The 17,888-nt window shown below is 47.3% G+C and overlaps 1 protein-coding gene across 1 annotated transcript in view; it reads left to right on the top strand.

The window, feature by feature from the left end:
* Positions 1–6,824, top strand: part of LOC144114619 (uncharacterized) — a 46,468-nt gene extending 39,644 nt beyond the window's left edge. The window contains exon 7 of the mRNA XM_077648477.1: positions 5,206–6,824. Within this exon, the coding sequence (XP_077504603.1) occupies positions 5,206–5,422 (217 nt within the window). The 3' untranslated portion in view covers positions 5,423–6,824. The remainder of the gene's footprint in view (positions 1–5,205) is intronic.
* The last annotated feature ends 11,064 nt before the right edge of the window (positions 6,825–17,888 follow it).

Genomic DNA, 17,888 nt, shown 5'->3' with positions numbered 1-17,888 from the left:
CTAGACGGCAGTCACAATAATCGCCGTGGTATCTAACTCCCATCATCGTCGACCGAGCAAGTTTCTGGAGGAGACAGAAATGATGTACATGGACGACTACAGAAGAAGAAAGCACTCGCACGGAAGCACTCGCCTGTGTCCCTCTTTCGTTCTCTGGTCGTCTATGTAGCGCTTTTCTGTGAGCTTGCAATAATGAAGCAACTCGCCCAAAAAAAGGTTCTTTCAACGAGCATGTTTCCTCCGTCCACATGATCGTTTTCTGGAAATAACTGTATAGATACTCGCCCTGATTCGTCTTCTCCGAAAAGTACCAAAAAAGTAAAACATAAAAAAACGCCCAAGATAAGATCCCACTCAAAGGGAAGTTCAAAATCTCTAAAAGAGTAAGAAGTGCGCTCCACACACTTGTAACAAATCCCCATTGGACATTACTGCCACATAGGGAACAAAGGTGTCTCTGAAAGACGGTTTCTAAAAGTAGATCCCGCTGTGTTGTCGCTGTATAGATAGGGTGCGCGGTAAAGCAAGAAGCACGCTAAAACAAACTTGACTTCGTCGTCTCGGTGCAGAAAATAGCCCGTTAATGGTCTTCGTCCGCGGGAGAGCGGAAAGCGAATCTCTTTCGTATCATGTGCCGTTGGTACATTCAAGCATCGAATTATCGACTGCACGAAGGGTTTGATGGAAGAAACAGATAAGAACAAATGGAGTAACCCTACGTGCAAGCAGAGGACTGCGCGGCAGTGCTCCACCAGATCAAAATAAGAGGCCGAGAGTCGCTAAGCACTGAAGACGGAAGTAGATTAATGGAAGTGATATAAAAGGAATATTAGCTAAAGAAGGGCTTCGGAGTAACCGTTAAGAAGACGTGATGTTTGTATACTCTGCCGTTGGTAATAGCAGCACAAGCGGCGCTTCGTTTGTCTTTGCCACGCGAACAGCTTACGCAGCTTTTTAATAATACAGTGTGCACTCAGTACAATGAATTCGGCAAGCAGGTGCAAAAGCGGCTGCTGAAGCATGAAAGCCTCAAAACCTGAGCGGAGAGGTAACGGTGAGCTCGTTGTTCATACTAGGTGGCAGCGTGTGTCCCGGTAAGGAAGCGGAAAAGGCCGACGCATCACGGGCGATGTTGGCGCCTTTAAAATGATCTGGCAACTCGTTCTGACTTTGGTAAAGGCACCACTGCTACTTAATAGAAATGACGCAGAAAGGTATAGCAGTGCATTAAAAATCGCGCCGTTTGTCACCAGCAAACGAAAAAAAAAGGAATAATTACCCCCATCACGAGAAGTGATTCGCACGCAAAAGAAGACACATATTAAAGCGAAAGCATTACATAGTCCATTAGCAACGAAGCCGGGCGTCGGTGTCGCAGACCAAAAAGAGTGGCCTTAAAACATCCCTAGACGTCAGCAAGACTCCATGCTGTTATAACATAGCTAATGGCAGTAATAGTTAATGACAGCTATGTCTATGAGGTCGAAGATAGGGATAGTTAGTGAAAATGGTAGATGATGATGGCATCATGTAATAATGTGAGATGACGTCATAGTGTAATGGGGACGTCATAATACAAGCTGACGTCATAGTGCACGATAACGTCGTAGCAAATGTACGGTAAATATGTGACATTGCGTCATCAATTACGTAATATCGTATGAGATATGGCGGGATCAACTACATAGTAGCATGTGGCGTTATCTAACAAACCACACCACGTGATGTGGAAAAGGTAACAGTCTAGGGTAAGAAATGACGCTATAGGCGTGGAGCAGGCCATAAATGCTTTCTAATTCCCAGCACGTAAGCGGTCTTAGCGCCCTCCTTAACTTTTGAAACGTATAACTCACTCAAAATAAAGATACAAAACATCTAGTAATGTGCAAGCCTCTACATACGTGAGAACATAGGGACACTCAGTTTATAGAATACAGTCCACATTCTTGTACTAGTTTAAACATTTAAACATACTGCACACATATATACAGCGCAAAACAAAAGCCTGATTCAGTTTTCGAGGCCTCTAAAAAACAAATTATTACGCGCATTGCATGCCTCTTAGAGCGCTTGTTAGCCATGAACACAAAATGTTTGCCACTGAAAGCTAAATATTGTCCAAAGTTTTCAGGGTATCCAGGGTTTTCGCCGGTGTGTGGCATTTTTGAAGTACAAATGCAGGTTCTGGATGTGTTCCTCTGGCCTGTTGCAGGAACATGTCGCTCTGCCGGTTCTTCTTATTCGCCTGCTCAACTAAACCTGAAGGAAAGCGCTAAGCGCATTGGGAAGAGAAGTGCACAAGCATGAAGCGTGACAGCAAAACCGACAACGGCATTGCTTACTTACCAAAAAGTCCAAAATCTCTCCTACTGTTAATTGCCTTGGTCATTGAGCCATGAAATGCGTGCCTAGTGATGCTCTCAACGCACACCTCCTTCTCTGCGCACTGCGCACGTGCACAACAAAAGGCGTGTGATGCCAGTCAACGTCACCTAACTTCAAAAGAAGTTTCCATAAAAAAAAATGGCTAAGGCTCAAATCGGCTGAGCCAGGTTATACGGAGCGAAAGGCAACCGAAGCAGTGGCCGATATCGACGCAGGGACGTTGGCAGCATCCGCTGCCCTTTTCCGCTTCAGATACTCTTGTTGCCTGTGCCGCTCCCCTTCTCCAGACGTACCTCCCGTTCTTCATCGGTTTCATCAACTCGACGAGCCCGCTTTCGCAACAGTCACTAAACAACGCCGCTTCGTGACGCCCTCTGTCGTAGGGATCACTAGACGCAGCATGGTGCCTCCAATGCTCAGTTGAAGAAGTCGCCCCAGTGGCCGGTTCTGGCTCCATGTCTCTGCAGTGTCCAGGCGGCGAGCGCTGGCCTTTATTCAGCAAGATCCTATCACATAATTATCCGCGTGACACAACTGGCGAGAGCGAGCGGTCGGAGCCGCGGTCGGTGCAGCGGCAGAACGAGCGGTAACAGCTGCGACCGGTGACGCGGCATCACGTCACAGCGAAATCTGCGGCGAGCCTCCGGTTAGAGGTCAAATCCAAGCGTCATTTGATCTTCAGCTTTGCATGCGAGAACTAGAACATTCGCTCCAAAATGAGATTCGACACCTTGTTAGGTGTCGAATTAATATGGCTGCAAGGAAAAGTTACGTAATATATGAAAACAAGGGTGGGAATTGCATTTACATTGCCACCAGTTTATTTAATACCAACGACAGCTATGGACATAGTGCTGTCTGAGAGAAGTCTCATAACACCTGACTGAAATGACACCGATATACAGGAGAAGCTGGCGGGCTGAGAGAGAGTTAAAGGAAGTGTGATGTGGATAATCTGTTGCCTACGCTGTTAACGCAGAGATGATAACACACACACACACACACGCACACACACGCACACCCACGCGCAAACACACACACACACACACACACACACACACACACACACGCACACACACACACACACGCGCACGCACGCACGCACGCGCACACACACACACACACACACACACACACACACACACACACACACACACACACACACACACACACACACACACACACACACACACACACACACACACACACACACACACACACACACACACACACACACACACACACACACACACACACACACACACAAAGAGGGTTACGAAAGTAGGTTCCCTTGGCTTCCGCAAGGAGAAGGTTGACTGAAGCAGGTACTTCTCAAAGACACATTTATTGTCGACGTTTCGACCGCGGTGCGGTCTTCTTCAGAACTGCACTGATATCGTGTCAAATTGTCGTTTTAAGTTTGTGAACTGCTGAGGTGAGCGAAAAGGAAGGTAGCACCCAAACAACGCCAACAGTTGAAAAAAGAATAAATAAATAAATAATGGTGTGAGGGGAGAAGACAGGGACAATATTGGGGGAGGAAATGAAAAAGAAAGATGCCGAAACGAGAGGAAGGGAGAGGAAGGCGGTGCGGGGGGGAGGGGGGGGGGGGGCATGGGTAGCGCGTAACGACAAGACTACGAAAACAAACAAACAAAATACAAAGCTGGGCGCTGCTGTCGATGCGTGGCCAAAGAGGGGCCGCTGCGCAAATGTCACTGGCGGCGATGAACATACAAAACCAGGCGCCTCTTGGGGGGAGGGGGATTTGTGAACCCCCCCTCCTCAAGGCACCTTGTTTTGTATATATATATATATTGCAAATCTCACAGGAATATTAACATTGGACAGCAATAGCGACTCTCAGCCACTACCAATGGAAGTATGCGCAGGACCGCTCCGCGGCGCAACGATCGTTGTCATTCGCTGCTGCGGTTTTGAAACCAAGTATGGCGGCCAGGAATTCCGTTATGCTCGAGTTCGACGCAGTCGTTTCGTAAAGTGTTTTGTAAAATCAATGGTGCTGTTTCGTAAAGCGGCGCGCGCGTTTCCGTCCCTTCCGCAGGCCTGTTAACATTAGAACTTTTTGCATCATATATGTGCATATGCTACGTGTTTCATTGAAGTTCTAAACCAGCAACATCTGAGAGGCGAAAAAAATACCACGGGTGGCTTAGCTTGAGGTTAATCACGAGTTACCGTGTACTAGCACAGTTACTCCAATTTGTTTATCTCGACTCTCAATGATTTGGCTTCATTCGAACTGGTCACCTTGGTTGATATATCATAACATGTAAGTTTACGTGATATTGCATCGTTTTAGACTTGTACTGCAGTAGAATTTGTCATTCTCTGCTTCATACCACTCTTGGCGCAGTGGTTCAGTGGTTAAACGACGTGCCACTGCCCCGCGATGGCAGATGATTGCATCAGAGGGGTTTGAGAGACCCTGAGGAAACTGTAGTGACTAATCATTAACTGAACTGCCACCTGCCACAATGGGCAGTTTGCTCATAGTCCGGTGGGCAGGTTGTGTAGACGTTGCAAGGCAACGTGACCTAGGTGGCCCACCTGCCAAGCAGGCAGTTGGTACCCAGCTCTTCCAGGGACCAGACAGACAACGGAACAGTGGGAAGGTGTGAATGAAGGGCCACCTGCCAGAAGCAGGCTTGAGCCAGGCAAAGCGACAACGGCTTTTCGGCGATGTGGAACCTCTAGTGCTGGCATACTAAACAGTACTGCGCCCGTGTATACTATGCGGCGGTCCTCTGCTTGGCTGTTTCTTCAGTTTTTCTTGCTTGTGTGGTCTTGTGCATGCAGGTACGAAAACGCGCCGTGCAACCTGGTTGCGCCCTGCTTCTACGCCACCTGCCAGCAACGCTACAACTTGCAGGTTCTGCTGGTGATCGACCCGACAGACCCGTACAAAGGCCCTTTCCTGTCACGCTTCCTCGTCCCTTCCTGCTGCGTGTGCTCAGCGCCCGGGGGCGACGCACAGCGTACCGCCGAAGATCACACGTACAGGGACGAGTTTTGAGCTCCAATTATGCGTGGATTAGCCTTGCAGTGGCCTGTCATGGTTTGCTCCGTCTGAGTCCTTGATTTGAACGATTGTGTCTACCACTGTTACATAAGGTCAGTGTTATAAAAAACTTCAAGGGAGATTTCGAGACCCATTGCCGCTCAGTTCGGGTACCCTCAGGGCACACGATGCGAGAGACGTCGTCCAAGGGAACGTTGAGTCCCCTCACGTTGCAGAGTAGTGTCTCCCGCTAGGTACAAAATCGCGGGCACGCTTAAATGAAATGGTTCACATCACCCTCAACACGGTTTACGCAGATACCTTGGCCTAACCATTTCTTTTACAATAAATTGAAAAGCTCCTACTGACCGAATAACTAGCAACGCAATCCCACGTTAGGATACTTAAGACACAATTTCAGCAAAGCCCATAGACTCCATTCAAGTTTCTTTATAAAACTCCTGTCCGACCCAAGCTTGAATACGCTGCTGCCATCTGGGATTTTAATCAAAATAATGTATCTCATGCCGTTGAAATGGTTCAGAACAATGCTATTAGATTTTTAATTTCTAGTTATAACCGAACAGGCAGTATAACTTGATGATGCGTAGAGTAGGTTTACCGAGTCTGTCATTCCGTCGCAAAATTTTTCCCATTTGCTTGTTTCATAAAATGTAGGTAAGATGCTTAGGTGCATCTCCCTAGGTGTGGTTGATTTGTAATAAGGGATTAATTACTCATTGCTATCCACCCAAGCACAGCCGTACCGCTACAAATTAAAGCTAAGCAGCCTTTTCAGAAACTTCGTAGCTAAAGAAAAATTCGTCCTGGTCCGGCACGCTTTCCTTTGTAGCCTTAAGGCTGCTCTTGGGCGGACGCCAATGAGTAATTACTTCCTTATTTAATAAAATCTACTATCATGAGTCTCTACATAGTGAATTAATCATGTCGCATAGCTACCACTCCTGATGTGTCGACGATAATAACAAAGTTGCTGCTCCTCATTGCCGCACTAAAACTTTTTATTATTCATTCTTGCCAAACACACCAAAACACTGCAACAACATTCCCGCATTTATCTATATCGCATTCCTATCAGAGTACGCTCTTATCAGGCATGCTCTGTTCACGCTTTTTTGTGATGTCAATTAAGGGCTTATTATTGCCTTTTTGCCATTTTCTTATTTATTATTACTGTCAATCGTGTCTTGTTCTCGCCTTCTGATTTATTTTTATTGCAGTTATATTCTCTTTTTCTCTCTTTTTTAACATATCAGGCTACCTGTTCTTATTTTGTATTTTCTGCGCTGTACATCTGGCGCTTTTATGTTGCATTTTTTCTTCTTATAACCGAATCCCCTCTACAATGCCTGGGCGATAGAGAGTATGCGAGATAAATAAATAAATATTCCAAATATGAGAGGACAATTGTTGCGTAAGAAAAAAATTTGTGGCGCGTTAGAGGAAACTTTAACCTCCACTGCATCAAGTCATGAGACTAGCTGATGAGACAACGAAGTGAATGTGCAGTGACCATGAGATTAAGTGTATCCCTAAGTACTCACACGCGCTATTCGTAGTAATGAAAAGCCATCGATCTTGTATGATATAACATGTGGGGTTCAACGTCCCTTAGCGACACGTGGGCTGTAGTGGAGGGGTTCGATTAATTTAGACCACTTTGGCTTTTAGTGTGTGCTGACATCGTAAACAGGCGTTTCTTATTTCGCCTCCATCGAAAAACGGTTGCCGCGGCCTGTACCCGACCCCACGACCTTGGTATCAGCAGCTGAACCCCAGAACCACTGAGCCGCCTGGGCGGGTCGAGTTCTTTTAAGAGGGTTAGAGCCTCGGAGAAAGATAGGAGCTTATATTTAGGAACATATAGAAGCTTCAACACGCCAACCAAGCATATGTTCGACGTCTGATGTTCATTTGATTTTCGTAGTAATTTTTTCAGTGTATCTGGCAAAATTATTCGATCGAGCTGAGCTTCTCAGTGAAGAAATGTGCGAAGTTACTAATATAGAAGAGAAAAGGCTGGGCAGCAAGCCCTGTGCTATGTGGTATGCCAGAAAAGACATGGCTGTGATAGGATATCGGATTTTTAGCGGTGACAAACTGTTATCTGTCCGAGAGAATATTATTCTCTACAGAACGAATGGGTCTACATTGAGAAGTGTATATTTGTATATTAGGCGATAGTGCGGAGCCTGCTGTACTTCTAGTAGTGTAGGAAGTTGTTATTTTAGAAGTGGTCCATGGCATGTGTGAAAACGGAATGTTCCGTGACTTTAGTTCGGACGCTTACCCACAAACCCTCTGTACACGACTAACTGAAAGCGGGGAGCATTCGTCGTGAAGCTAAGAGTATTGGTCATTCGGCCTGGGACAGCAGCATGACACGTGAGGCTGCACACACCAGCAGCCAACACAGTTATTAGTTTCACCCGCTACAGGGTGATATTAGTGGCAGTTGTACCCACTGTCGACCGGGGCGCCATCCCAGGCTATAATGTAAGTTCGGTTTAACAGCCAAACCTCAGCGGCGCAGACAGCTTCGTGAGCCACGCGTTCACCCTTTTAGTTTCAGTTTTACAGACAGAGTGATTAATGAGTGAAGATTGTGAATCATAGATCAGGTGGTGAATTGCAACATTTTCCTCTTAGAGGTCTCTAAAATCGAGCATTCTTGGAATAAAGTTATGAACTAAAGTGTGCAAGCACCGCCAAATGCGAAAGCGCGGGTAGTGTGAAGCAGGATAAAAAAGGAACAACATTAAAAGAAATCACATTATTTTATTCCAGTGGCGCCTACCGGTGTCGTAATGAAAACTTAATCCGAAATTCAGAGGACATATTGAGACAATGGCTTACACCCGCAGTACTTCGAGCTCTCATGTCTTAGTGAAAGAAAGAGCGAAAGAACATAAAAGGGGGCGGCCTCTTTCAGATGAGACAACGTTTGTAATTTGTAAGTGGGATTCTCATCTCCCTGTGAATCAGATCATTGGCTTTTCTTCGGAAGGATCTGTCGGGAGTTGGACACGCAGTGAACTAGAGAGCGTAAAGAGTTAGCTGATGATATGACCCTGAGCAATTCCAACAATTAGTATCGACAGTGGCTATGCTTAGCACCGATTGAGCTCGACCTACGCAGATGTTTTCATGACGTCTCATTATTGCGGAATTCTATACTCATCTCCAGGCATCGGCTCATATCATCAACCGGGCAAAGATCCAAATATCCAAATAAGAAAGAACATGCTGCAAAGCCACACTGCTGATGAGAAGTGTGGAAGCAAAGGGGAGCAAGGAGGCTGAGGAAGGTTACAGCGCAATGTAAGATACAGCAGCGCTATATACGGGCTGCCGTTGAGGGTGACATTATGCAAAATGACTTAGATGGACTAAAAATCGGCGTTGACGCGTTGGTGGCTTGTAGGCCACTTTTAAACTGTTGTTCTGACCATTCATAAGCGGAAATTTTTCACCACACAGAAAAACGCGCAAGTGTTTTATGTCAGTTTGAATCCGTGTGCAATATGTAAGATGGCAAAACACAGCCATCTCAGCTGTCGTAATAGCCGGGGGAGCAACTTTGACGTTTGCATCCGGCGGAAGCCGTCACAAAATATCAGAATTCGTTAGCATTGCAAAGTGTATACATTCTATGATCCTATCAGGCTGCAGGCCGCCAACAGACACGTTGATCGGCTCGACTTAATAGGCACGTGCTCAAACTGTCGAGCGCGCTAGGATGGCATAGAGTTCCCGGGGATAAATCGCTGCTTTATAAAAATACAGAACACATTCCAACCATTTATAAGCACTCGCACGACTACAGCTGCAAAAGAACGGAACGCTTCTGATGTGTGCCCTATCGTCCATCTAGCGGAAGACGTCCTCAAAATCCTGCCACTTCCGATATAAAAGGTCGAGTCGAAGCGCGTTTTCAACCCAGGTTGCCTTGACGAAAACCGAGCATACGATCAGATGAAGCAGGAGTTACTTGTGGCAATGAGACTGAAGTTTGGGTCACTCCGGCAGGGCAAAAACTTCAGTGTTTTAGGTTGCCAGTGATCTTCAGCAGAAAATGAATGTGCCCTATCTTTACTGTGGCTCCATATGTTGTAGATGACAACATTTAAAGGCAAGTCATGGTTATTCATGTAATGTCCGTCGTGAACTTTTGAGGAACAAATAAATAAATTTATTGTATTTTTTTATTTAACGATGGCGATAAATTTGGCACCGAACTGAAAGGATTGGTTACTTTTGGCTACTTTTCATTTTTGTTTTGGCTACTTGCGAAATGACCACACTGTTAACCAGGAGTAGGAGGAGCCCGCATATTACGCGAGCATGAGCGAAATCCACATATTTTATTCTGCGAATGGAGGCAAACTGGGCTGAGTGGGCAGTGCACTTTCACTGTTAGGCGACGTATGAAAGAAACAATGGCACCGTGCACACAAATGTGAACGCGGCATTACAGTTATCGAGGGTGAAACGAATATGTAACGGTACCTTAGTGCAAAGCTTTTGGTACTGATATAGCTGGCGAGTAATGAAGGTTTTACGAAATATATAAATGATCATTAAGCGAGCAGTCAGTGTGTTAGTGATGTGGCTGTCATGGTTTTTAAACCATGAAAGTAATAACCAATTACATACGTTCTCTACTTATGTGGAACGGTTACTTCTGCGTAGACCCAACGTTGCCTTCCGGGAGGTGATACCAACAGCTTTAATAGCCAAAAGAGAACAGTAGCAGTAACCGTCCCCTTCTAAAGTTTTCTATTCCTCTAATGGCAAACGGGGTAGAGCAATAGGAAAGGGTCACAAAAAGAACGTCCCTCAAGAAGCTTCCGAACGGAGCGCTAGTTGTTTTTTTTTTATAATCTTCAACGCGGAAGCAATTCCACAAGCAGTTTTTTGCTGCTCTTTACCACGGCAGGCGGAACTAGCTACCTCCGTACCGCCTTTCGCGTCATTACCTAAAAATGTTATAGCCAATTCAATAAAGGTGCTCGTCTGTTCATGGCGCTGTTATCAGCTTACCAGGAAAAATATTCCACAACGTTGTGTTTCCAGAAGCATATCTATCTGCTTGAAATGAATGTCAGGCGAAGCGCGATTTTTAATCAGAATAATGACCATATATCGATTTCTAGCGGAACGACATGCAACAACAAAATGACTTCACGTTGATGGTTGGCCTGGAGAGAAGCGGTCTGCTGCGCTCGTGGTAATCGATAAGCCAGAACTTTTGCTTAGTTGAACCGCTTAGTTGATTTGAGAGACAGCTAGAACAAGCGCGACGTAACGTAGATAAAGCACATCCACTCCATCGACCATCAGGAGCATGCATATTTGGGCACGGAAGCCTAACACTCTGCACAGCGTGTACGGAGACGTCAATGAGGGCAGGTGATTAATTAATTTTCCATTTAGTCGGGCAATAACGTTTAATGAAAAGACCATACCGTAATCAATCTGTAGTTAATTCTCATTCGAGAGAAGCGGCAGTCATTGTATGTTTAATACGGCTATACGCTGCATCGCTGAAATATCTACAACTCACCAAACACACGCGCGGAGAAGTTAACGCGCCCATGGACTTCGATGACTTTAGGGTTAGGACGAACACGTTCGCTCTTTTTAAAGTAAATCCAAGTTTCAGTGCACCTTTCTCTATGAGGAATTTAAAGGAACTGGAAGCTGCTCTGTCGAGTAAGAAATGTGCTCGACAGCGCAAACCAGGAAGCGCTCTATGTTAATTTGGCATTATTTGTTTGCAGTTAATACAACAAAAACACTCCATACACTTTCACTCCAGCGGAAAGCAATATTCTGCTGATTTATATCGGCCAAGTGGCATGCTAAAGCTATATTCTACATCAGACGGACACATATCTAGTGGAAACAAGCATTGCAACACTAGGTGCCAAAGCATGAATATACGTACCTCACATTAGTGAAGTTTAATTTCTTACAAGGACGGCATGCTTAAGGATTCAGTGCACTCACGGCCGGATCTTCTTTTTCTTTGGAAGTACTCTGGAAGTAATAAAGAGTGGTGCAAACTCTCCGTCAAGACAAAATTTGAAACCTCGCTAATTTAGTATGCAAGCAAAGCACGTTGATCATTGGTCACTTTTCTGGCAACTGAAAAGCGCGCTTCCAGCTGCATTGGGCCCATCAAACAGGAGCTAGTGAGTTCGTTGAAGTTGACGACAGATGGTGCGATATATGTCTACAGGAGCATACGATTGTTAAAAAAGAGCAAACATATTCTTGCAGATTAAATTTCGGCATTCAGTGCCGTTGCTGAGGCCATACAGAACCCGCCCCGCTATGGCCCCGCTATATGTCACATGCTGCTCGAACCAGCAATTCGGGCTTGTTCAGGTGATACATGTTAAAGAGTGAAAGAAAAAGCAGATATGCCATGGCTTACACAGCCGCAAAGCGCTTATTGAGGCGAATGATTCAGTGCTATGTGAAGAGTGCGGCTGCGGTCATAACAGACTTGATGTGTTTTCTGCAGTGGCAACAGCGGCAGCGAGACGCGGCTTTTGAAAGATAGTTGACAAGAGGAACCACTGCAGACCTTTGTACAATGCTATCCGGCCAGCGTAAGCGGCCATATAAGAGACAAAATTTGGCAGAGGCACTTATGAACTGCTTACGTATGGGAATGCGAAAGCATTACTGTCCCTGGGTGCATTGACACCCACCCCTACAAGCACAGCCCACATACACACGCACGCACACGCACACCACTCCGAACGCTGTACGACGAGCGGTTGCATGACAGTTGTGATAAAGAAAAAATTGTTTTTGAGGAAAGTAAATGGAGCAGTAACTGTCCACGCCTCGGTTGACACCTCAACCGTGCCTTAAGGCAAAAGGTAGAGTCTGGGAAGCATAAAATTGAAGTTGCATATGTCGTCGGTTCGAATCCCTGTCGCAAGCTAGGCTCCAACTTGACTAGCACATGCAAGCTACATGCAACGAAAAATCGTATGACACCAACCGGAACGCTCTACGACAAATGTTGACGGGAAAACTGGCGCCACATTTAAGTTGGCCGGTGGGGAGTATATTTAGAAGAACGACATGTATATGATTGTCTGAAATGCAGTGCATGGCTTGCTATGTGTATTACACGGCCGCCCGATGACGACACCTTATTTTTCCTTTCATCGCTGGCTTTTCTGTACCATCTCCGAGTGCGCGCGCGCAAGCTCTCTCACACACACACACACACACACACACACACACACACACACACACACACACACACACACACACACACACACACACACACACACACACACACACACACACACACACACACACACACACACACACACACACACACACACACACACACACACACACACACACACACACACACACACACACACACACACACACACACACACACACACACACACACACACACACACACACACACACACACACACACACACACACACACACACACACACACACACACACACACACACACACACACACACACACACACACACACACACACACACACACACACACACACACACACACACACACACACACACACACACACACACACACACACACACACACACACACACACACACACACACACACACACACACACACACACACACACACACACACACACACACACACACACACACACACACACACACACACACACACACACACACACACACACACACACACACACACACACACACACACACACACACACACACACACACACACACACACACACACACACACACACACACACACACACACACACACACACACACACACACACACACACACACACACACACACACACACACACACACACACACACACACACACACACACACACACACACACACACACACACACACACACACACACACACACACACACACACACACACACACACACACACACACACACACACACACACACACACACACACACACACACACACACACACACACACACACACACACACACACACACACACACACACACACACACACACACACACACACACACACACACACACACACACACACACACACACACACACACACACACACACACACACACACACACACACACACACACACACACACACACACACACACACACACACACACACACACACACACACACACACACACACACACACACACACACACACACACACACACACACACACACACACACACACACACACACACACACACACACACACACACACACACACACACACACACACACACACACACACACACACACACACACACACACACACACACACACACACACACACACACACACACACACACACAAGCTGGGGCTTTTCTCGCAATGGCACTAGTAGTGCTTTCTCATTTCAAAAATTGCTGCGTATACTAGGATACACACGGCCTCAATTTCTGCAGGTAGGCATCCGTAACTCTTGTCATATTAAGCATGCTACACACAGATAATTAGTTTAGACGTAGCACAATTTATATATCATGTCGCACAAACGTCGCGGTGCACCCGCTTACTCAGTAGTCAAGGGGCCCTTATTCTTGAACCTGTACCCACGGGCGTAGCAAGTTAAAATGAAGTCAACACCCGCTCAACAATTGCTCTGCACCAGCTCATCGACTGACCACGTGACCTTTCTTGTTATACCCGGCCATACGCACACACTGACGCATGCATATATGCATTAAAAATTGTAGGTGACACTTATGCTCCGCCTTAAGTGTATGACACGATAGTTTTGATCGTTTAACGCCAAATATGCAGAGTTAGTCATTATTGACTTTACATTCATAGATCCCTGGGAGTGCTCATGCCACCCCTGGCGCAGTGGTGCACCGGTTAAGTGATGGCCCTGCGATGGCAGGTGTGTTGCCATCGGTTGGGCTTATGCGACTCAGGTTCCTGCTCTTGAGCAACTTCTCGCGATAAATCATTTTTTTAACTGCAACGGTGGTCATTTTGCTTACAATCCAGTGGTCAGGTTGTGAAACGTCACAAGGTCACATGTCCTAGTTTGCCCGCTTAGGTTGCTACTCCGGGGATTTTTCGCTCACAACGCCGACGATGCCGGCGTCGACGCTGGATGTTCTGCACAATGGGAGCCTTAGCGCTATGGCATTAAAATCGGGTACGTGACAGATTATCACGGTTTTACGTGCTGTGAGTGGATCTATCACCGCAGCAATGTTGCGGCATCTGCCATGGAATGCTGAAACTTGGCGGTTAAGTATTCGTCCCATTCTCAACAAGTAGCAGCAATATGCTTCCTCCGTCCGTGAGCAGTGGATACGGCTGGTACGACAGTTGAGCCCGGATATATGAAATTATTGTGTATATCGACAATAAGAATACCTCTTGAAAAGCCCTTGAAAAGGTGCCACACTGCTGTTCCGGTTTATCTGACTTTTGTTCAGCGGAACATTCTATATGGCCGCCGCTGTGGCTGAGTGGTTATGGCGCTCGTCTGCTGACCCGAAAGACGTGGGTTCGATCTCGGCCGCGGCAGTTCAATTTCGATGAAGGTGAAATTCTAGAGGCCCGTGTACTGTGCGATGTGAGTGCACGTTAAAGAACCCCAGGTGGTCGAAATTTCCGGAGACCTTCACTACGGCGCCCCTCATAGCCTGAGATGCTTTGGGACGTTAAACCCCCATAAACTAAACTAAACATTCTATATATCGAATGGCAGGCCACGCCCCTTCAAGTAGCGATACCGGCGCTCTTCGATCAGATCTGGCGCGCGGAGATGGGTCTGCTCGCGTCCTTGGGCACCTGCAGGCAATGAAACCGTATGTCGAGGTGAACGTGGGGTGTGCTTCAGGGAGGCCTTCGGTCTCTTGTGCTCATTTTCCCCTCCACTGCCATGCGTTGAAGCAAACCTACTAAAGACTAGCGACGACACTTGCCTGGCGTGCTTCGCTGCTGAAAGCGTTGAGGAAAAAATGTACGTTAAATTTACTTTGAGATTATTTTATTCATGGTGTACTGGCAACTGCATCAGGCATTTATGATTGGCAATCGCTGGTTCCAAAGCATTGTCCGCTGCAGCTTCGATACGAAGCACTTTAGGCCCAGTGACGCCTGCGAGCGGTGCGCTGCCAGCACACCGGTGGGTTGCACATCGCTACAAGAACCACGCCACTAGCATGGGTGCAGCGTATCCTTGCTTATACGTTACGGTAACCTTATCTATCACCATTTTTTCTATATCGAGCTATCAATGTATCCAACTATTTCGCGATCCCTTTCGAGTTCGATATATGCGTACTCTGCTGCATATGGTTTGTGTGCAAAAAAGGTACGCTGTGATCTCGTCCAGCAATTGCTGCCTTTTTCCCTTGCAGGAAGATCTCACCTGTAGTTTCGCTTAGGCTCGAGCAAAATGCCACTTACAAACGATGCCTGCATCCTTACAGCATTGACCAAGTGTCAGGCAATCCCGGTAGTTTACTCACGCAGTGGCACGACTCGAATCTATTTTTTTCCAGCGGTATCCTCTTTTACTTTACAGGAGGGATGCGGAGGGGCGCGAAAGGCTTGAGAAGTCAAATGACTGTAAGGACCTTGCGCACCCGGTGACACGGACGCGAAAAATCGGCATTGAAACGTATAATGGGTACCTGGCACGCCAGCTTTCTGCATAAATATTTTGCCGCGAATATTTGCGGTCTTTGTGCATTCTTCAAATCTGCCGGCCCGCCGCTTTGTCGCTTTGTTTGCGATGCAAGACGCGACCACATTTATCTCGATTGATCGCATTCAAGTAGAGCTGATTCTACCTTGTTCCAAAATGTTCGAGTACCTTTTGCACGCTTTATCTCGAAAGATCGCGATCAGCTTTAAATGGAGTACGACCGACAGCAGTGGGTAATCTGTTCGACGACCGCCGAGCACGCTTGTTGCTACGCCGCCGCCGAGTGATTCAGTTCATTGTGGGCGCAAGTCAGCCCAAATAAAGCGTTTTGTTTAGACAAAGTTTTCGCAGCCTTTCTGCTCTCTGGACTAAGTCACCACTTCGTGACATCTGGTGGAGGTGCGAGTAGCCTTCCATGTTCTGGACGCCCCCTTCAAGTCGTGACACCAGCCCTCTGGGCATAGCGCCGGAGAACGAGCCAGCAGAAGTCTTCAGGGACAGAAGCCTGAATTCGGGACCCTGCCGGGCCGCACCCGACAACGAAAAGACGCTGCTACGAGCACCACAACCTCGCCAAAGATGTCGACCCCTATCATACTGCAGCATCCGCGGGTGCCGCCAGATTTCAGCGGATTCCTTGGCGAAGACCCCGAAAAACGGTTGGACCTATCTGAGCACGTGGCATAATTGAACAATTGGGATAATGCGGCAAAAATTGGATACGTATTTTTTTCACTAGAGGGCTCAGCACGTACGCGGTACGAAAGCCACGAGTCGTCCCTAACGACATGGGAGCTATTCAAGAGAAATTTTGTTAATATTCAGCAGTGTCGTGAGGAAGGAAAGAGCCCAACGACTCCTCGAGACCAGAATACAGCTTCCAAACGAGCCCATCCGCGGTTTCTCTGAAGAAATGAAGCGCCTCTTTCGCCGCGCCGACCCCGAGATGACAGAGTAAAAGAAACTTCAGTTTTTAATGCGTGGCGTAAAAAGGACAACTCTTTGCCAGTCTCGTCCGCCAGCCGCCAAAAAAAGTCGATGAATTCATGCAAGAAGCCTGCACGATCGAGAAGACGATCCACGTCCGGGCTCGGCAATATAACCACCCTTCCTCTATCCGTGCAATCCGTCCGGACACGACGACCACCAACAACAACAACTTGCGGGAAGTTATCTGCGAAATCGTCCGCAAGGAGCTTCGTCGATTACCGTCATCCTCCCCACAGCCACAAGCAGCGACTCTCATGGATGTGGTACGGGAAGAAGTGCGACACGCACTTGGCACCCCGACGGCCACAGAACCCGAGGCCATGAGCTACGCCGCTGCAGTACGTGTTGTAGGCAGTAGCCACATGCAGTGGCTAGACCAGCTGCTTGGCTTGGCTTGGCTGCGCTTCGCTGCGCTTCGCTGCGCTTCGCTGCGCTTCGCTGCGCTGCTGAGCGCTCGCGCGAGGCTCGCGGCGGCTGGCACGCGTCTCTGCTCCTGCCGGTATTCGCCGGGCTGGAATAAACCTGTCCTGTTGGCGTCTCAACACGGTGTCAGAAATAACGAAATTCCCACAGTAAGCCCGACTGGGGCTGCGTCCTCTCACTCGGATACCCATCGACGGTGGCACACGTCACAGCAGCGTCTACGGCCTGGACTACGCGGCCAGTACATGGCGTCCTTCGTCATTTAGCCGCACGAGACCTTCTGCTTCACGACTCCTGCCGACTGGCCGAAATGTAGGAAGCGATTCGAGTGTTTCTACATGGCTTCCGGTCTCT

Source organism: Amblyomma americanum, chromosome 1 (assembly GCF_052857255.1).
Source record: "Amblyomma americanum isolate KBUSLIRL-KWMA chromosome 1, ASM5285725v1, whole genome shotgun sequence".
Taxonomy (NCBI): Eukaryota; Metazoa; Arthropoda; class Arachnida; order Ixodida; family Ixodidae; genus Amblyomma; species Amblyomma americanum.
This window is presented reverse-complemented; position numbering and strand designations above follow the sequence as displayed.